This window comes from Polistes dominula, unplaced genomic scaffold, assembly GCF_049000335.1.
Source record: "Polistes dominula isolate Pdom_NZ unplaced genomic scaffold, Pdom_raw_medaka contig_82, whole genome shotgun sequence".
In the NCBI taxonomy this organism is placed as follows: Eukaryota; Metazoa; Arthropoda; class Insecta; order Hymenoptera; family Vespidae; genus Polistes; species Polistes dominula.
In genome coordinates, this window is record NW_028301046.1 from 6,840,286 (window position 1) to 6,862,108 (window position 21,823).

The 21,823-nt window shown below is 35.3% G+C and overlaps 4 protein-coding genes across 7 annotated transcripts in view; 1 reads left to right on the forward strand and 3 right to left on the reverse strand.

Annotated features, from left to right (window-relative positions):
• The window catches only part of nvy (CBFA2/RUNX1 partner transcriptional co-repressor nervy), a 32,103-nt gene extending 26,812 nt beyond the window's left edge, over positions 1 to 5,291 (forward strand). The window contains 3 exon segments of the mRNA XM_089175408.1: positions 2,512 to 3,152; positions 3,230 to 3,528; positions 3,611 to 5,291. Coding sequence (XP_089031534.1) covers positions 2,512 to 3,152; positions 3,230 to 3,528; positions 3,611 to 3,877 — 1,207 coding nt within the window. The 3' untranslated portion in view covers positions 3,878 to 5,291.
• Positions 5,079 to 7,669, reverse strand: LOC107068146 (nucleolar protein 9). The gene has a single exon (XM_015324274.2). It carries the CDS (start codon positions 7,189 to 7,191, stop codon positions 5,368 to 5,370), a length of 1,824 nt encoding a protein of 607 aa, XP_015179760.1. The 5' UTR covers positions 7,192 to 7,669; the 3' UTR covers positions 5,079 to 5,367.
• Positions 7,670 to 7,863: 194 nt separating this feature from the next.
• On the reverse strand, positions 7,864 to 14,996 carry LOC107068145 (uncharacterized). The gene is made up of 3 exons (XM_015324273.2): positions 13,651 to 14,996; positions 11,411 to 11,645; positions 7,864 to 9,504 (listed from the first exon to the last, which is right to left on the reverse strand). The coding sequence occupies exons 1-3, from the start codon at positions 14,994 to 14,996 to the stop codon at positions 9,220 to 9,222; spliced, it is 1,866 nt and encodes a 621-aa protein (XP_015179759.1). The 3' UTR covers positions 7,864 to 9,219.
• Positions 11,434 to 21,292, reverse strand: lmgA (anaphase promoting complex subunit lemming A). Of its 4 annotated transcripts, XR_016177586.1 has the most exons (5): positions 20,987 to 21,292; positions 20,776 to 20,895; positions 20,021 to 20,184; positions 19,439 to 19,716; positions 16,997 to 18,899 (listed from the first exon to the last, which is right to left on the reverse strand). XR_016177586.1 is itself a non-coding variant. In XM_089175410.1 (4 exons), exons 1-3 carry the CDS (start codon positions 21,003 to 21,005, stop codon positions 20,069 to 20,071), a joined length of 255 nt encoding a protein of 84 aa, XP_089031536.1. In that variant the 5' UTR covers positions 21,006 to 21,278; the 3' UTR covers positions 11,434 to 11,645; positions 20,021 to 20,068. The 4 variants fall into 4 exon arrangements, 3 of the variants coding, with proteins under 3 accessions (XP_089031536.1, XP_089031537.1, XP_089031538.1); XM_089175410.1 differs by lacking the exons at positions 16,997 to 18,899; positions 19,439 to 19,716 and adding an exon at positions 11,434 to 11,645 and having other exon boundaries at positions 20,987 to 21,278; XM_089175411.1 differs by lacking the exons at positions 16,997 to 18,899; positions 19,439 to 19,716 and adding an exon at positions 15,566 to 16,382.
• Positions 21,293 to 21,823: the final 531 nt, after the last annotated feature.

Sequence of the window (21,823 nt, forward strand, 5' to 3'; positions counted from 1 at the left end):
AAATACCACTTTTGTCCTATTTTCTTATTACGAATAATTTCCGACTATCAAAAGAAATATATTCAAATTTACGTAAAAAAAAGATTTATCATTTATTAAAATGATCTCATTGATTCGTAAATAAAGTCGAATATATGACGATTACAATAAAATGGAAGAATAAAACAGAATATTTGCTAAGTAAAATCAATCATTTTAATGAATACATATCGTGCCCATTATTTATAAATTAATCGGATAATATATGAAGAAAATTTCGAAGAAAATTTCGAAGAAAATCTAATGTAATACACGTAGAAGAAGGATGTTGAAATATTGAAAGACATTTTAAATGAATCTGTTAAATTAATTGGAACGAGGAAAGATATCTGTGCTGTCTTCGTTCACATCCATAACAATAATTCACGTAATAACGGACTCCACGCACCTGCGTATACACGCGTGCGTAGTATATTTGCCAAGCCGCAAACGATCTACAAGCTTTTTTTTTCAAAAAATCTTGGCCTCGAGCCTGCGATTCTCGCGAGTCGATATTTATAGGGAACGAGCCCTAAAGCTCACCCTCGTAAGCGGCCAAACGAATACGGAGTACGCTTTTGGATCCTGACCTTGGCGTTGATGTGAGAAACGACATCCGAATGTGTCGTCTCTAAATCTCTTTTAAAAGAATCAACTTCTTCCACGAATTTCATTTCAAATGAAAAGTCCTTTTATACATCTCTCTTTTTGATCATGCCTTTGCTAGAAACGAATATCAACCCTTTGAACTTATGAGCTCAGCCCTGTGACATGACATTTTATTCAGTTTATAAAAAGAATTAGTACAAAAATTTTATTTAAAATTTACTTTTAAAGAGGATTACTACTGCATGATTTTTAGTAGACGTAATATAAGATATGTCAAAAATAACAAAAATATATCTAATTTAAAATAAGAAAACAATTACGATTTAGGTGTTTAAAATTAAAATAATAATCTGTTCTATTTTAAATGACAAATAATTAATAAGCTTGTTTAATCGATAACACTAAGCTACTCTACGTCTACACGTAATTCGTAACACGGTAGAGGGAAAAGGAAACCAGCCCTTGTCCGTCGCAACGTGGCTCATTGAAGCAGGTGTTCGATTAAGCATCGTGTTCCTTAAAAGGGGTTGGAAATGAGGATCGAAGAGTACAGAGTGAGAGAGACCACCACCCACCCTCCAGTGGTAGAGAGTTGCTTCGAGGGAAGGAGGTAGATAGAAAAAGAAGGATAGATAGTACTGAGAGAAATCAGAGTTCGATGGCCACCAAGAGATGGAAGGAAGGGTGGTTAGTTCCGGTGAGAACATGGATACTCAGGCGAACAGGCTGGGGCGACAAAGCGAATTCGAAGGCGACAAAACGTGGTGTGCACGCTCTGGCAATGCCACCCTGGACTGGCGTCCTCTCGATATGTCTGCTGGTGACGTTTCCATATATCATCGGAGTACCACCTTTCGTGAACGTCATTCTCTTCTCTCACTCCCCTTTTCCTCTTCACCACCCCCTCCTCCTTCCAACCTTCTACCTAGATTCCTCCTCCCTCATCCTACGTACCCTCTTTACCTCAGCTCGACCTGTTAACGTTAGAGCAAGCAAACTTGCCTCGAGTACCTATTGGCATATTCCGGACTAATACATGCTCGCAAGATCAGTCCTTGATGCCTATTCGTTGAACCGTACCGAAGGCCAGCTGTCTTTGAATCTCAACTATACTTCACACTTACCTACCTAACTACCTAACGAGTCAGCTAACTACTTTGAAATTACACTATTGTTAACCACTATCTTTTCACTATTGAAAATACATTTAACCAATCAAAGTATTACTTCGAGTCTCTGGCTTGATGTCAATTATTTTCTTAGATATTCCTACGTCGTGTTATTTTTAAAATTTTTAGATAAATACGAATGTTTTATTACGATAAAAATTTTATATCAATCTCTGTTGACAAGCAACAGAGGCAGTAGAAACTGCAGTAAAACAAACTAAAATATTAGGAAGCAAGTCTCACGCGCGATGCATATAATTAATATTTTTAAACGATCTAGAAAGATTTCTTTTTTTTTCAATGTAAACAGATAGATTATACGGATTTCGAAACACATGTCGCGTTATATGCATGCATCTTAATACACATACAAACCCGCGTAACGTACGACCGCGAGACTGTTTTATGCACATGTTTCTTTGATGCATACCATATTGCACGCATGTTTTACGACATACACATTACACGGCACATATGCTTTTGAGTAAGTACATGGACGGTTTGGTGAATGTGTTTTCTACTAGACGCATTTAACGTAGGATATATTTTTAGAATGGCAAACCACACGTGTAACGTGTATGAAGTTTAATAGGAGTATCATCGTATCGGACAGATACATTGTATTTGTACTCTCTGATAATTCAAATTCTAATAAAGTAGACTCGAAGAATTTACAAAACAAGTTTATCAATTAGCCCTTTTATTTCATTTACAGATATTACGAAAACGGTACCCTGCTAGAGGATGTACCAGTTTATGGTAAAAAGCCTAATCCATGGGGAGCCCATCATCAACAACAACAACAACAGCAGCAGCATCAACAACCTCAACAAACGGAAAACTCCTCATCTTATTGCTGGTATCATCCACTTCATGCAGCAGGTGGATCTATTCAAGGCCACGGACATGGACATGGCCACGGGCCTAGTCCCGTACCACCAAGCTTGGTCCAAATTAACCAGATAAACGCTTTCTCGACGCCCCATCATTTGTCTCAACAGCAACAACAGCTGAATCACATTCAAAACGGTTCTAGCTTCGACGACGAATGGAAAAATATTCACGTTATGTTGAACTGTATTCTTGGCATGGTAGAGAAGACGAAAAGAGCTTTGGCTATCCTTCAAAGACGAGGTTGTTCCAGTCCCGCATCGACGCCTGTACAACCGGCAAACGTGATAGTACAGAATGGCAATGCCAACAACACTACTGGCAATAATCCTTCGACCAATGGCGTTCAAGTGGAATCTTCAACCGGTGACAGAGATGGTAGCTTAAAACGTTTATCTGGAGAAATTGTTGCTCAAACTATTCGAGCTACCGAGGATAGGGTTGCCGAGGTGAAAAGAAGAGCAGGTAATTTTAAAGCTATTTAAACAATCATTATTAATTACATTATTCCTTCAAGCTAACATTATATATATCATTTGTAGAGGAGGCCGTATTGGAAGTTAAAAGAGCAGCTGTTGCTGAAGTTCAAAGAGCAGTTGCGGTAGCGGTTGCCGAATCGAGAGCAAGCGAACGTTTGAGAGTACATAGACTTTTGGATTTACCACTATCTCAAAGAAGTCACGTCGGTGTCCGTCAAGCTTCTTTCGTTAGGGTTCACGGAAGTTCCAATGTGGTAGATACCAATGGTAGAACCGCTCCAACACCTACAAATGCTTCTAATTCGGCACCGTCCGCTACCGAAGATGACAAAGATACACATCTAACTAATATAGTAGGATCGGTATGTACAATATTTCGTTATATTTTTAAACAATAAACGTAAATTAAATGAAACCAATGAATCGAATAAATTATTTTCACAGAGCTGTTGGAATTGTGGCAGACCGGCATTGGAAACTTGTGGTGGATGTGGAATCGCAAGATATTGTGGTTCCTTTTGTCAACATCGTGATTGGGAAGCTGGTGGACATCATGCAACATGCAATAATCCTTTACCACGAGAACCTCGAAGATCGTCTTCGCGTAGTCCACCTAGAATCGGTACAGCTAACGTAACAGGAAGTATTAATGACGCAGAAGGTTCGACCGTGTCGGCAGCCACAGCAAATACTATCTCCAAAGGAAAGTGACGACATGAGGGAAAAAGTCACGTGCCACTACGATTAGCCAGACCGATCTATTTCGATCCACGTTAATATTCCCTAGCAGAAAACTCAAAGAGACTTCTTACTTTGTTAAGGACTCTGCTATATTTTCCTCTCGCTTTCATACTCTTCTTCTTGTTGTTCTTCTTCTTCTCTATTTTCTTTTCAAGAGATTTTTTTTCGAAGTATAGATTGTGTTTTTAGAATGCGATTGATACAAGGATGAATTTTATTATCCTAGTGATTTATTGTTCTTATCGTTAAACGAATTTGTTAAATACTTTTATGTTATATATCGGAGAAAAGCTATATCGAAAATGTTGAGTAATCAAATAAGTTACGATTCGCTTTATAAGATCATCATCTTGAAAATGCGATCAACTGGACAACAAGACTAATCCTTGTATAGTTCTTGTAAATACCATGTTAATTAAATGTAATAGAAATGTGTGGACGTATTCGAATACGTACGACGTTTGTTGGGTATGACGAGCGTCCTAGGCTTCTACCATTGGTCATCTATGTTGCTAATTAATAGTCAACGATTTACATTGTAAATGTGCATGCACTTGAAACGAAAAATTGGTGTCAAAGTTTCTGCTGTTCAATGGCAATTAACATTTTCCAATATCCGTAGTTGATCAAATACGTTACCTTAAGTATTAAACAGAAATCGTTTCAATCTAAATATCAAATTCTATTTGACAAAATCAAATAAGATATTCTTTGTACCAAAAATTGGTGTTTTTTCCTATATGAAATTTGTCCGATATTATCAATATCTTATTGTTTTATTTATTCGCCATCTCTGTCTGTCTCTATATTTCTTCCTCTCTTTCTCTCTCTCTTAATCCTTTCGTTACTAGCAACCCATGTAGGGATCCTTACTATGCGATGATACGCACGTACGCGTGAATTTATATGAAACGATACTCACGCCAAAGAATGCCGTAACGAAAGGATTAATATTTCATCAAAATGCAATTATAATCTAACAATAAGATCTAACACGTGTTAAGGAATTTGATTACTTCTAATGAAAGCGTACACAACAAACGGCTTACATCGATTTTACCCTAGTCAATTGATAGACTTAACGATTGTAATGACAGATGTAACGAGATTCTTACTTCGATTAATCGGATTATAATTAAGTGTGTATCTTGAAGTCTAGTCACAGACGATGTTTACAAGAAGACGAATTTATTGGTTATACATATTAGAAAATTTTTCTCTAACTTGAATAACAATTTATTGTAACTCCTTCCGGGCACATTGCATTGCAGGAATATACGATGAATTTTATGGAAATGTATTTATGAAATAAAACATTAAATATATATATATATGATTATTCTATGTCACAATAAAAAAAATGCGAATTATCTGTCTAATTAAATGTTTCTTTAATACGTATTTATATATATATATATAAAGTCATTTAAATTTTTCCAATAGAAACTTTTTCTTGAACACTAGCTTTGCATAGGAGGCTTTTTGATTATATCGGCAAAAAGAGCCTTCATTTTTTCCCCTTTTCCTTGAGACTCACTCCATTCCTTTTTATTCCTAATAAACAAAGATACGTTTAATTTATTGGATATTATTTTACCCGACTTACTGGAACGTAAGATTTCTCCAGCAGCTGCCAATTCTTCCATGATAAGCAATCTTTGCTTTTGACGCGAACAAAGCCAGATTTTGTCCAAACATCTAGACCCATGAGTGCTTTGAGCTAATTGGGCCCAATAACCTTGCAATTTTTTGGCAAGTTTTTCTCTACTTTTTTCCCCAATATATTTGCTATCTATAAAAGCATCTATGATGCGACTACCTTTCGGATTACTTATCAAATTTAACAATTGTTCGTTGTTTATGGCCAACAAAGAGTTAACGAGTTTGATTGGTTTATTGAAGTTAAGCACAGCTTGTACGATCAAGCTTCCATGCAAATGGACAGGCAATTCCATTTGATCTTTTTCTTCTAATGATTCCAATTCGTTTTGTTTCTTCAACGTAACAATACACTTAATGATTTGATATTGTTTTTCTTCCGACGTATCGCACTCGAGCGTCTTAATAATCATAGTTACAAATGCACCCTGTTTAGTTTGCAATCTTTTAGATGCATTAGCTATACTTACTAAAATTCCCGTATAGTCTGCTTGTAAAATATTTGAAAGAAGTGCTTCAATTTCCTCAAATATTTCTTCAAAAGTTTCTTTAGACTCACAATGATCTAATAATTTTTGTATACTAAAATTAGTACCCTGCGTTGTACATAAGCTTTTTAAATTACCCTTAAAATATTCCTTATAAATATGATCCAAAGATTGTGATTCAGCAATCACAAGACAAGCTTCCAAAAGTCTGGTAGAACTTTCGCAGTCAAAAATATTAGACAATTTTCCATCCTCTTTAGAACTGAAACACTCCTTTGTAATTTTTGTGACATAAGATTCCGTTAACTTCTTATCCACATTTTTTAACGAATACAAAATACTTTGTAATAATCCTGAAGTTAATTCGTCTTTACCAAATTCAAGAAACTGTGGCCACTTAAACAATCTGTTGCAAGCGTCGATTAAAAGATCTTTATACTCTTGTATGACTTCTCGTCTTTCTATAGTAGATAACATTCGCTTTGTTCTATTCTGTCCATCGCTTGTATCTATTAATCCACCGAGACATTCCATTACGGTTCTTAAGAGATGATTAGCATATGTGTCCCAAACAAATTCTTCTAAATTATTTATTAAATATTTGCTCAACTTTATAACTATATCATTATATAATTTCACTTCAGATTCTTTCACATCTATAACGATGTCCTGTTTTTTCTCTGTTTCTTTTGTTTTTGATATTTGTGACAAAGTTTTGGATCTATTTCCTCTGTCCGCGCAAACCACAATGATTTTTTCCAAAACATGACTGGCAAATGTATCACAACTTATTGGTCTCAGAGAAGAACTAAGAGCATTCGTAAACCTTTGAATTGCTTCTAAATTTGCATATTTCAAAAGCGATTCCAAGACTCTCGAACCAACTTGATTTTTAGAATATTCAACCTCATGACCAACCGATTGTTCGTACACGTTGTTAATAAAAATTAATTTTTCTTCAACGCTTGGAAAATCTTCCCGCATCAATTCCAAAATGCGAACCATGTATTGATACGTTTCCGTATCAAGATCCGTTCCGTGATATCTTCGACGAGCAAATTTTTTCGCCATTTGAATATTCGAACGTTTCTTCTTTCGCTTTTTACCTTTTTCGTTATGCGTATGAATATCTGCCATTATTAATTATTTTATAAAATCACTGATTATTTCGTGAAAAAAGAACTTTTCTATAACCTAACCTACTTTGCGCCTTTAATCACGCTTTCACTTAACACCGCAAGAACTAGGATACAACTAGCGTCCTCTACTAACGTGACGAGCACCATCTAGCGTTTTCGTAAAGAGCGTCATCTACAATTAACGCGGGACGATTCAAACCACAAATACGAACAAATGAAAAAAGAAAAATAATTGTCAAAAAAAGTAATATATATATGTAATAATATTGATAGAAAATATTCTTAATATATAAATTAGATTATTCTTGATATACTTTTAATTTACGAAAAAAAGAAAGTAAAATATGAGAAATCGATCTTGGCATTGCAAAGAACTAATTGTAAGATCAGTTCCGTGACTCTCGCTGACCTCGCCCCCATATAGTAACGTGCACTTCTTGCTAATAAACGTAGTTAAAAAAAAATATGCTTTGCATATAAGTATCGTATGTATGCAACCAAGGAGGCGCGGCAGTCTCGACGGTACTTCATCAGACAACGGAATAGAACAACGGTATTCGATAAAAGGTCAACAAACGCATATGTGCATATACGTATGTAATGATACAGTAATAGACGACCGGGCAGACAAAACGTATCGTTCATTTATATATATATATATATATATATGTTATATATCATTAAATCACCTTTCATTTATTTGCATAACACTAGGTAAATTATTATTTTACACGTTTCAGAACAAACCTATATATAAAAAAATTGACAGACAAAGGAAATGATGCCTAGTCAACAAGTCCCCATGTTTATCTTCTTAAATTCTACGATGATAATCTTTACACGCTTATCTACTCTAGCTAAGAAAGAGAAAACTCTGTGTAGTGGACGTAATAACGCGTTAACGTGAGAAAGTTTTTCCTTCCTTGACCAAAACGGAAGAAAGACAACAGTTCTTTGGAACTCACTAGCTACTACTGCCTGTCGCAAAAGACTTTGTACGTGTCGTATGATAGATTTTTTTCCTACCATAGACAACGACAACGATGACGATAATGACAAAGCAGAGAAATCTATTCGTACAAAAACAAATTTCTCTGCTGCGCTACTATATAAATCAGTGATTCCCAAACTTTTTTGTCCTTTCGCCCTCTTTCCAGAAAAAATATTACTTATCGCCCCCCTGAAAACTAAGTTTTGGTTTTCCTTTTTTTTTAGTAACTTAAAAAAGAAAATTCATCGCCCTCTTTCCTTCCCAAATGCGCCTGTAGCCATCATCGCCCCCCCCCTGAATCACTTCATCGCCCACTTTGGGAACCACTGATATAAATCATTGCCGTTCTTCGAAGGCTCCTAAAAACAACACTGACCGTAAAACGGCGGGAAGAATATTTATCTTATCTAATAGCTCAAATAGATAGTAGTATCGTTGTCTGCGATTTAGATCAGCATGGGCTATATATGTGACTCTAGAGGAGACCTTCTCGGATAATAAGTGAGAAAAACGGTCCAGTACATAACATCAGACTATCACGTATGGGTGCCTTCCGACGTACGGACAAAATTTGTTTACTAATTGACTCCACCCTTCATACGAACAACACACGACGCGGCGCGTTTTCAATAAAACGTTTAAAATCGATGTAATGCTTAGAGGTAGGCAGCCTTGAACACATGGCTTTCATGATATTCATTCATTCATTCATTCATTCATTCTTCTTCTTCTTCTTCTTAATCTTATTCTTTTTTTTATATAATTAATCTCACAAACGATATAGACTCTTTGATCGAGGCGATAATAGCTTATCTTTAATTGAATTTCAACTAAGATCCCTTTTCGTTTATCATCAAGACTCTTTTTCAACGACAAAGAAAAAGAGACAAAAAGAGAACTTCAAAAAAGGATTTTCAACGTCTTTTCCCTTTTTTTCTTTCTTTCTTTTCGTGCAGATTTTCTCTTTTACAGGAACTCTATAGAGTTAGTGGAACACACCGGAGATCTTTTCGTTCTTTTACAAAGAATCCTCCGTCAAACGGCTCCGTATTCCTCGCTGGATGGTGATTCGTCGCTAGGTGGTGGTCTTGGTGGTCTAGGTGGCCTCGGTGGTCGATGATGATGCACCACAGGTGCTAATCTTCTTGGTGCTGGTGGTGGATGTACACCATAAGAAGTATCATCCCCTTCTTCGCTACTTGGCGACGGCGATGGAGCTCTATCTTCTTGTTCCTGTAATAGTTGTCGAAATTCTTGGATTGATTCATTCAGGGACCAAAGTTGAGAAAGCAGAGAGAGATCCAATTGTCGTAGGCCAAACTGAAACACAAAAGTAAATATTTAAAATGCATAATGTAGGACCGGTGCAATTTAAAGTCAAAAATGAAAATTATAAATCAACAAAATATTCGAAAGAAAGAGTACTGTACTATTTAAAATACACGACCCGTACCTGTGGGATTAGAGAAATTCAAGAAGATAAAGAAAAAAAAGTATTGTTTATCCTAGGTCCTAAGGATTATTTCAAAGTTTTATTCGATTCCAAATATACGCTGAAATACTTGAGTAAGAAGAAATATTGTGTTAAAGCGCCTGGAGGGTCTATCTCGTTCAACATTCACTTTTACCGTGCGAGTCGAGGTAAAATGCTTACTCGTGATTTATGAACCGAAGTGCAACGTTTTCAAACGCCGTCGTGCCTGTACTCGTGGGAATGGCAGAAGAGGGAACACACTATAAGAGAGAGAGAGAGAGAGAGAGAGAGAGAGAGAGAGAGAGAGAGAGAGAGAGAGGAAAAAGAGAAGAAGCATAAAATGAGAATGGGAACGAGAATGGTGAACGTGAAGACAGAAAGAAAGAAAAAGAAAGAAAATGCAGAGAAAGACTGGATGGAGAAGAGGCTACCACCAAAACCAAACGAAGGTGAGGGAGTCACGCCTGAGGGAATGCAGCGTGGGAGCGGCTGTGCCAGTTCACTTCTCGTCTGGATTGACTATCAAAATATTAAACCAACTTTAATAAATATATATATATATTTACTAAATATCCGATTTCTACGATATCAACAATGTGATTTATTATTTTTCAATATATTGCTTAGTACTATAAAGACAGTCAGTCGGTATAATTAAGTTAAACAATTTATTTGCAGACATCAACTTTCATCAATGTAAACAATAATAATGATGTGCATTAATAAATGAATTAAAAAATGACAACTTTATTGTCTGCTTTTTAATGATAATGTAAAAAAGGTAGGAGGAGGGTGTGGAGGAAAAGAGTAAAGAAAAAAATTTACGTGTCCTTTTCTTTTCTGTTTCTCTCTCTCTCTCTCTTTCTCTCTCTCACTGTGTATTTTCATCGCTTCATTTCCCGACGCTTTTAGAATGCCGTCGAATTCATATTCACTGTACTCTACAGTTTACCCACGCACAACAGTGGCCTCGAGGTAACGGGTCGAGCCCCGAGTTGAAAGAAACACGAGAGAATTGTGAACAAAATACAGAGGAACAGGTGACTTAATACTAGACAAAATAAAAACCAAGAACGAAGATGATGTCAATCGCCGTATTTTCGAATGACTCTTGAGCTTGCTAGAAAAATTCTACATTGATCAATTATAAAAAAAAGACGTAGAAACAACAAATATATAGAATTAATCAGAAACAGCGTAGAAATTTCCATCGACTGGTAAATAGATTCTCCCTATTCCTCACTCCTATCTTCCTTTTTTTCCTTGTACAGAAAACGTTGTATACACGATTAATGAATACCATTAGAACTAACGATCATATCCGTTAAAGAATCCACGATTTTCGTGGAAAACGATCCTTAGTACAAAATACTTCAAGATCTATTATCGAATTCTTTCAACACTTTCTCTTTGGATAATTGAAGCTATTACGTTACTTTAAAAGACGAATAAGTGGTTCAGAATGCGATGTCAAATCTACTTGCTCGTAACAAGACGATTAACTTTTTGTGTTAAATTATTTGAACATTACTGTCGAATAAAAGCTAACATTTGCTTTTATTTAGACGAAAGAACTGTAAATCGATATAATAACAAACTCATGATCATTCAAATTATTTCAAATTATTTTTAACTCTTATGTGTTGCATAAGTTGCATGTGCACATGTATAACGTGAAAATACTTACGACGGTTCAACGTGTTAATAAAATGTTTCCTTTTTAGGGTAAAAAAAGTAGTATTTAATAATCACCATTTCTCTTCTAAGTATCGCTAACTGAGTATCCAAAGTGGTGAGTTGTCTCGCAGGTGGAGAAGGTCTCGAAGTAGAAGTTTGAATGGACGTTTTCCCGCCTCTTTGCGATTTACTGGATGATCTCGTAGGTGGTGGGGGTGGCTCGGAAGCTCCGCTCAAATTGAATCCACTGAGACTTCTTGGCAACGGTGGTAGCCCCTGCAGGGAAGACATCGCGATCCTTTCCTGTATGCTGCGAAAGCAAAGAGATAGAGAACCAAAGATAACGAGTTGTTCTTTGCGGTTAAAAGAGGAAAGGAAACGACGTACCGTTATAAGCGGCTTTGCGGAATAAAAATCGATCGGTCTTTGCCTTCCCCAAGCTTCCGATCTCAGCAGAAAGTAAGGGGAAGGGCAGGGGAGGGAGATAGAGATACAGAAAATGAAGGGGAGAAAAAAATTTACTGAATGAGTCATCGACCCTATCGGTTTCTTTTCTTTCGGCTTTTTTTCCAAATAAATTCTTTCTTCTATTTGCTTTATAGAATAATTTCTTTCGATAAATAAGAATTACTACATACTAACTATATATCATTAAAATATATATAATAATTTTTTATGAATTTAAATTGATTTAATTTAATTTAACCCTTTCATTATTAGCTATCTATATACGAGTCGCACCCATGCAATGGTCCTTATGAACGACTAACGAGTTTTTATGGAAATTATTACTCGCGCCAAGACATGCCATAACGAAATAATAAATATCATTTCATTCAATTTAAATTAATTGATGAATTTAAATAGATGAAACATCGATACACGGAACCTTCGTGTACTTTTTTTTTTGAAATAAATTATAATTAATGACGTACATAATGTACTTGTGTACATATATACGTGATGAAATTAATGATTGAAACATAAACTACAATATAATGTTGATTTAGTTGAGTTCAAGGGAGCGTTCGAGATATAACAGCGTGCATCATGAATGACTACTGTTCTCGAATAAGAATTTCTAAAGCAAGCATGAGATTGTAACGTTTAGATTGTTTCTAGGTCTTGAGGATCGAGATCACTTTGATAATTAATACGTCATCGTTGATACGTTCCGTCGATGCTTTTATAGGATGGGTTATTGCTAATCATCAGTAGGAAAAAAAAACAATTTTATTACAAGCTTACAATGACGTGTTATTCGATGGACAAAAATAACAATTGCCTGAGGCCCTCAAAGTCCCCAAATAAATACTCTATAAACTCATTTTTGTAGTCAAAAAGAATAAGAAATTAAATTTCGTTTTCATATCTGGAAGTAGAGAAAAAACAAAAAATATGGACCAAAAGAAAAATTCAAATTTACCCAGGGTCCTGTAAGTAAAGTAATAAAACGTGCCGCTGTAAGCTTAACAAAAATATATTTTTATGAGTAGCCAATAAATTCTTACGTAACATTGAAATATAATAAATCTTTCAATAGTTATTGAAACTATTGATATAGTATTGGTAAAATAAACGTAATAAATTTATCGCGCAGTTTATCTCGAATTTCTTCCGACGAATAGAACCGTTAACGAGTATCGAAGCTACTGTCACGGTCGGACGCTTTGAAAAACGATAAAAAGACAAAATAGGACGATCGAGAAACAACCTCCGTTGATCCTCGATGCAACCCTACATTTTTCGCTCACATAAATCGTGTTCACCAACAGCATCTACCTCGCAAACTCATAAATGTTATGTATGTTTATTTAAAGAAAATACTACTATCGTTTTTAACGTGATCTAGTTTTACAATATGACACATTCGTAAAGCAAATCCTACGATATAGAAAATAAATTTACATTGAAAAATGATCAAATCAATACTGACCTATTATTCCGACCTATTTATATTTATATATTAGTTTTTTTGCATTAATATATTTTATATTATATATTACTATATGATCATAGTTAAATAATTATTGAATAAACTTGAAACCGTTTCATTATTACTGACCCGTATACAAGTCGTCTATGCAAAGATCCGTATATACGAGCGAATTTATATGAAACGATACTACTTTTGTAACGAAAAGGGTTATTAAATAATCGTAAAATAAAATGATAAAAAATGACCATTGAATGGTCACGTATATGTGATAATGAAATAAACGTTTAACTCTTCCCTCAGGAGCTATTTGAACTCGATTGGAATGATGGACCACGCGAGATGATCCCTATGTACAGTTAGTCTGATAAAGTAATACCTGACGAAGTCAAGGTCGACGGTGCGTTCGTCCTCGGGACGATCGTCGTATCCATTAACGTGTTCAACGTCAACAAATGAAAATGAGAGACCGTCGGCATCTTCGTCTCCTTGAAGAGTGATCTGCGTAGAGGAATAACGGACACCGGCCTCGAGCCAATCCTGTCGATGAATGTTGTTGTCATTGTCCTCTTCCTCGTCGTTGTACGTAGCTTTACCATGTTCAGATTCCTCGACGACTACTGTTCCATGTTTCTCATTTGTTATACTCGACTCTTTCTCGTCTTGTTTATCACACTCATCATCATCATTATTATCATCATTATCATTATTACGATCATTATCATTATTATTATTAGTAGTAGTGTTGTTGTTATTAATATGATTATTATTATTGTTATTATTACTATTATTATAAGATTCGTGGGAATTAGAATCTTTTCGAGATAGAGCAATAAATTCTTGGTTTGCAGCAGGTGATCTTCGTGCGGTCGTCGGCCGCCCATCAAACTTGCTCATCGCTTTCTCCATGTTCAAGGATTTCTCAGGCCTGATTCTTGGTTTTCCTTTAAATCCTACATCATTATTACTTCCTATACCTGGTATCTTAGTTTCTGAACTTGAATGACGTTCGTCTTCGAACGAAACGTTTGATCTTATTGGATTTTTTGTCATTGCCAACACATTATCTTCCTTATCCAATATTTTGAAATTGATTGTTCTGATATCTTTGATGCCAGATAAGTCAGTATCTATTTTTCCAAATGATCGTCGACTTTGAGAATTAGATTGATCTTTGAAATCCTTGAAATCGGCACGATTTTCTAGACGTTGTCCCTCCGGTCGAGGATCCCCTATAGGAGCTCTTTCTACACCTCTTCCTCCACCTCCGCCACCGCCTCCACTGCCACCTCTTTTCTCCCGTACGACTACCGACTCCATAGAAATATCATTTTGTTCGAGGATAGGCTGACGGTGCCGCCTTTCTCGTAGATTTTCACGACGTTCGTCGTTGTTATTGTCGTTCCTTTCACTCGGTACGTAAGTTTGTTGCTGTTGCTGATGCTTGTCATAAAGCTGAATCGTTCCGGTACTTAATGGACTTTCAGCTTTCATGGATTCATAGATTATAGTACGTCCAGCACCTGGACATCCTTGTTGTTTCTGCTGCTGCTGTTGTTGATCATTCTGATCAAATCCCCATGGTTTGGTATTTGGAGGTGGCGGTGCCTGTCTGGTAGGACAGGGTGGTCTGGGTGATCTTTTCAGTGCTTCGGCTACCACCTGCCGACTTGGTCTAGGTGGTACTGGTGGTGGATGAGGTCTTTGTGTTGCTGCTAACTGCATCTTACTTGGACTATCGTTAAATATCCAAATTTAAAATCTTTTCTTATCAAATAAAACTCGACTATTCTCGTAATAACGAGAAATAGATATGGTTTATCACAAAGCAACTATTTACATCGTACCTTCTTTTATTTCTTTATTTCTTTCGCAATGTAACGTTAGCATGCAAGGTATTCTCAATCCTTCTCGTTGTAGCAAAACATGCTTACGATGTTTTCTTCGTCGTTACACACATTCTCGGACTTCTTCGTATCTACGAGGAATCTCGTAGCACACGCCGTTGCGTCGTAACTTCGATTCTTTGAGATGCGTCATCGACTTGATGCGATATAAATAGTTACCAGGAAATCATTCGAGATAAACCTTTTGAACCTTTTTTTCTTTTTCCCGTCTTTTCGTACGTTACGAGGTTTTATTTTTGAAACCAAAATACAAGCAAAAGAAAGAAATATAGGATTCTTTTAGTTCAACAAGCATCCAGAGATCTCTCTCGAACCCATAGACTTGTATTATTCTCGATTCCTTTTCTCTTTCTCTTTTTCTCTCCTTTAATATTCCACTCTCGATCCTTTATTCTTTTTTCTTACCTGGAAATCTCTTCGTCCTTCTTTTATATTTTCTCTCTCCCTCTCCCTCTCTCTCTTTTTAAACACAGTTCCTTCTCTCCGTCAGACGAAGAATTTTCTAATCGATCGGATCAGATTCGTATTCTATTTTTCGTCGAGTAATATATATTCAATAGAGTCACTAAAAAATTTCTTTATCCATTTTATCACAAGTATTAAACGAAAAGGTGTTGTATCGGGATACGATACACAAACTGATGTGGAATCTTACGAAGTCGTTTGACAAATAATTCACGCAACAGGAAGAAAGAAAAGAAAACCGCAGAAAAAGAACTTTCAAAAAAGTATCCCCGTTGTCGGTTAACGCATATCAGTAGGAAAGTGTTGCGGTATCCAACAACGAGCGAGAGCGGCTTCCTTCGCAAGATATCCTCCCTCCTTCCTCCCTACTACTGCACTACTACTACTACTCTTCAAAGTCCTCTCTCCGTCTCTGTTTGCCTGTTTCCACAAGGGAGTCTTCGTAAGATCATAAGTTCTCGTTCACCTCCGTCCTCTCTTTTCCTCCAGCTCGGAGAACAGCCCGTCGAATACTGACTTCACGATCCCAGAAACATCCTTCGCGTTCAACAGACCACGTGACTTGTTCGAGCTCGCGTTCTCGGGGGCATCAGGTAGGCAACTCGCTCGGTGCTGATATTAACCGGCTATGGGCGAACACACACACACACACACAATGTTACATCTTACGTATGTGTAACCTGTATGTGTCCTCTTTCTTTCTTTCCCTCTCTCTCTCTCGCTCTCGCCCTTTTTTTCTCTACACATACAAAGAAAATAACAGATACATCAATTACGTTTCTCTGGCTAGGTACGACGAGGTTGTAGGTGTAACGTCAAGCTATAGGCTTCGTGGTGTCGTTCTATCCAATGAAAAAGAAGGACAAAGACAGCGAGAGACGGAAAGTAGAAGAAAGACGAAGGAAGGAGATCGAAAGAAGAGAGAAGGAGATAAGGGAAGGGGCCCATTAGGTGTCCCCTGCCTCCTCCTCCTCCTCCTCCTCTTTTCCTCTTCTTCTACCTCTACCTCTACCTCCACCATACCGACCTGCCAGCCACCATTCTCCAGTGCTGTACATGTTTTCTCTTGCTCTCGGGTTATTCTTTTTATGAATCATAAAAAATTGAAATATGTTCTTTTTCATAAATATTATTTTCTGATCAGTTGTTAGTTCCTGCCTTCGATTATCGATATATAAAACTTTCATAAGGTAGTTGAATTTTCTTCATAATTCTCATTTTCGATCAATTGTGAGAAATTCGTGTAAAGTCCTCGTCAGATGATTACAAAACAGTTTCATTCCTAATGTAAAGTGATTCAATTAAGACGATACATTCATATATAATATATAAGGGAATATATATGCACATTGATTTGGCCTTGAAAACGTACGAAAGAATATTTATTGTTTCTTTAAAACAATGCGTTGCATGAGCGATTACAACATGACTTGCGGACTATGATCACTGAATTACAATGTTTCCTTTTTATTGTTTTTTTCTTCTTTTTTTAATTAAATCGATGAATCATTTCTTAATCGTTATTGTCAATATTTTGTTCTCGATTTATTTAATTTATCAATTTACAATGTATTTGTATTCATATAACCGTTTCTTTGTAATTTTTTGAGTATATTATCTTATCGAATTTTCAAGATTATCCAAAATTTGAAAATACAATTAAAGTAATTAGTATCGTGATACCTAAAAGGAATCATTTCCTCCTTACTAACAAGAAAAGTAACTTGTACAACCGCGTGTAAAACACGCAAATCAGATGCTAATTTTATAGATCACGTGTGTCTTTGTCGTCGTCGTCGATTACCTAATTAATAATTCAATAAAATTCTTAACGAATGACACTCAGTTGCCGTGAAACGTGTCAAAGGAGGAAAGAAGGACAAGGAAAAGGTAAATGGATATTTTTTTCTTGACCACTCGCATGTTTTCGACTCAAAGTAAACATACGAAATCATTTATTAAAAAATCTAACATTAAAAAAGAATTTACGATGATTATTGTAATTATAATTCAATAAAAATGTTAATACATTTTGCTATTAACGCAAATGTTTTGTTTCAATCTTTGTAAAAAGTATTTATCAAAATGGTCAAGTAAAAGTTCAACCTTAAAAAAATGAATTTTCGATAATAGATACAAGTATATCTTTCAACGAATTATAAAATAAATAGAATGATTAATAACTTTGAATCGAGGAAGAAGATAGCTACGTTGGCGACTCGATCTCCCTCCTTTCTATTACATTTTGTTCGATTGTCGAATGAAGTAAAATCGTTACGCATCTTGTCCGGCATTGAATAACATACGCATGTTCCATTCACTTTGACTTGCTTATTACGAATGAAGAAAATTGTTTACATATTATAAAAGACGATGATTTTCAAATGAAATTAAATACAAATTTCTCCGTTTTGTAGTGTTTGTACAATTTCTTTTTTTGACTTATCTGATAGAGACGCCGTTATGGTGAGATCGTTTTCATCGGTCAATAGTATTTATACGTGATTCGTACGATAGATAAATAATTATTTCTCTATGTAGAAACACAAGGACCGAAAGCCGAAGGAAAAACGTTGTTACGTAAACGAAACTGTGTAAGTAGGAGGATCATTGAAGGTTTTACACATTGTGCCGTTACGCTTCGAACGCAGTGCTATTTAATCCGGCACCTTGTATTTAGCGCCAACGCGAGATTTCATGAAAAGCTCGCGCGCTTTTCAAAAGATATAGTGCCATGCGTCTTACATCACTATGATATCATCGTTATTGGAATTTCTCTATATTTGGAATTCGTTGAAAAACACATTATCGGTCGTTACAAAAATTTCTATATAAAAATACTAATTTCTTTCTTTTTGAAAAATTCAAAGATAACTAATTAAATTTTTATTCTACAATTTGATTTTAACACATATATGTATTAGATGAGTTTTAATATCATTATATTTCATAGAAACATATTAAATATTTTGTAAAAATGATAAATATTAACGATTATAGAGACAAATTCTTTATAAGGCGGAAGTGATTTGTAATCAATGCAAGTAGTACGTACAACAAGAGCCAAGCGAGTAGTTAAGTGAATTCATTATAAATTATTTAAGTAAAATCCTAATCTAATCTAATCGTTAAGGTGAAGAAATGTAAAATCGATGAAAACGCGCGGCAACCGAGACTAACGTGTTTAATAAGTTTATTATGATAACCTAAATAGAAGAAAACCGCTTTCTTCGATCTATTCTGCACTCGTGACCCACTATAAGCATAGAATAGATGAATATATTACGTTACGGTTCATAAACATATAATTACGCGTTATGAGTCTTAAGTATAACAGATCAATGCCCTGTGTATAAAAACAAAAGGCAGAAAGAGAGGGAAAGAGAGAAATTTGCATAGTTTTTTTTATTTTTTTTTTATTCTCTTATATATAAGGTGAGATAAAAGTCGTTTTTCTTAAAATAACTCTAAATACATTTTCAGAACAAAATCGAGGATTAGTCTTCAAATTCTGGAGTAATTATTCTAATAAACTTTTGCAACTGATCCAAATATTGTTAGATCTGTACAAAAAAATATAATGCTCTCTGAGGAAAGCAACTTTTATCTAACTCTATATATGCATGGATGATTTGTGAACAAAATTGCGTCGAGAACCGAACCCAAGATTTCTGTTTTCCGAGTAATTGTTCTAACCTTTGAGCAATATACAGGGCCCTCCGGTCAATTTCTTCACGAATGCTTATTTTATTTGGAATACTTGATCCGACATGCATATTGCAGATAAATACTCACATATTCTTTCATCTACGTGTTATCTCGTTCGGCAGATCGACTGATGTGTGTGACGCGTAATGTGAGCGTAAACAACTTTCGTAGTTGGCAATCGAAGTCGTAGATGTGAACGGCGCAAAAATCGTTGAATTCTTAAATCGAACAAACGCTGTGCAGTTCCTCTCTTTCTTTTTTTTTCTCCCTCTTTCCAACAAATCGTAGTACGCTTTCCAAGAAGACGAGGAAAACTCTATCTTCTGATTAATTCCAACGAAGAAGGCCAAATTACGCGGTACTTTCTAAACTCACACGATTTATTAACCATATTATAAAAGAAAAAAAAAAACATTCAATCGCGAGATCAACCCACACACGTTCGTTCTTTTTTATTTTACTGAAGGTAGGGAAAAAAAAGAAACAAAAAAAAACAAAACAAAATGACGGCTATCGCGAAGGAAGAAGAGCGCGAAAATTGAAGAGACCGTCGGGGGTAACTATCGCGCGAATGACTTTCGATTGACGTACGATTATTATTGAAAAGGGTTCATGAACTTTTACAATTAGATGAATCGAAAAAAGTGTGTTATTGCGTTACACATTTACCTGATTATTTGGTACGTGCTGACACCTGCGGGAACATTGAGAAAACATTTACTCTTTGAACTTCCATTCTTGACGACACATAGGGCACAGATGACTGGTTTGCTGAGAATGCAGCCACTTCATGATGCAGTGAATATGGAAACAATGCGAACACTGGCCCCAAACTAAAAACACGAATCTTTGATTAATCCTTTAATATTAAATTTTCAAATGTTTATGATAGAAATTAAAGGGATTCAGTGTTAATTAGATGACGAGGCCACGGGGACGCGTACCTAGCGATGACGACCGACCGACAAGTCGTTCCTTGGTTCCGTTTACATGAGCGCGCGAGTGTTAAATGCGTACGAAAAGTAAGGGAGGAGAACGTAAGCGATCCCTATTATTCGACACCGGCATTCCGATCGATATTACGACAAATTCAATGCGCAGATGCCAAAGCGGGAATTTACGAAAATGTATCAACTAATTCTTTTTTTTTACCATATTCCTATCATTTGATCGTTTTAATTTTAGTCAACTTAATTCTAATCAAGGAAAAGTCAATTTAAATTTTTTTTAATTCAAAATTAATCGAGACAACGATTTACCCGCCAATTTCATATTTGGTATCAAAAAAAAAGCAAATATTAGATCAGAGAATGGAATATGCAAAAGATCAAGAATTTACACTCCATTATTTCGTGTACTTTTTGTCGAAAGTATGATTTTGTATTATTAATTATGTAAATATATAATAAATCAATTATCAATACCTAAAGGACAGTCATCCCCTGGAATTTTGCAATCCGGACAACTCGCATCGAAAGGCATCCTACAAATTCCGCAGTTATCATCGTTCGCTATCCAACGCCAGGTGGCAACACCTGTCCAACCTAAAAAATCAACACCCCATTACCCTCAAATATTTTTAGATATTTTTTATATTATTCTTTTACAAAGATTAACATATCTAATTATACTCACTTTTTATTGTGACTTTCATTTTGAAAAGTTTTGAATTGTATTGCGGTGGATTAGATAATAAATTTATTTAAATTATTAATTGCAAAGGTTAGACCACACAATATCGCTTTTTGCGGATGTAAATGACACTTTTTGCTGGAAGATATTTACGTTCTTTTGCTATGCTTAATCTGTTATTTTCAAATTGTACACCGAAAAGAAAATGAAAATATTAAAAAAATTATAATGAAATTACACAACGTTCAAGGAATAATACGTAAACATGGCCTGTACCGAAACGAATAACACGTGAAATCTATGTTGTCTTGTAACGCCCTCATGTGTAATAAAATAGGAATTTAGGAGTGATTACTGCTCTTTCATTGACTTTTTTAACAGTAGATTAAATATTATTTTAACACTAGATATACCACCATTTTCAGGATACCTATTTCTACCACACCGAAGTAGAAATTTTGAATTAAAATGGCCCGACCAGTCAAAATGACTAGTCTGGTATATCTAGTGTTAATTACTTAGTTGTTATCGACCGAGAAAACTAGAATGGTAAGACAGTTGCATTTCCAAAGAAAAGCAGTTGGAACTTTGAAAATTTGTTTTCTTATAATATTATAAATTTATTTATACGATATAAATTATTTGGCTGAATAATCTTTACTTTTCTTTATGACAGCATACTTCTATAAATCCTATAAATTTAAAATATAACGAATTGGAAATAGTTTTTACATTAGGTAAAAATTTAATAATAATTTATTAACTTTACTTATGATCTTATATATTGCACGATTCATATAATTTCAAATTCATTTGTTTGGTCATTAAAGCAAAGTTTAT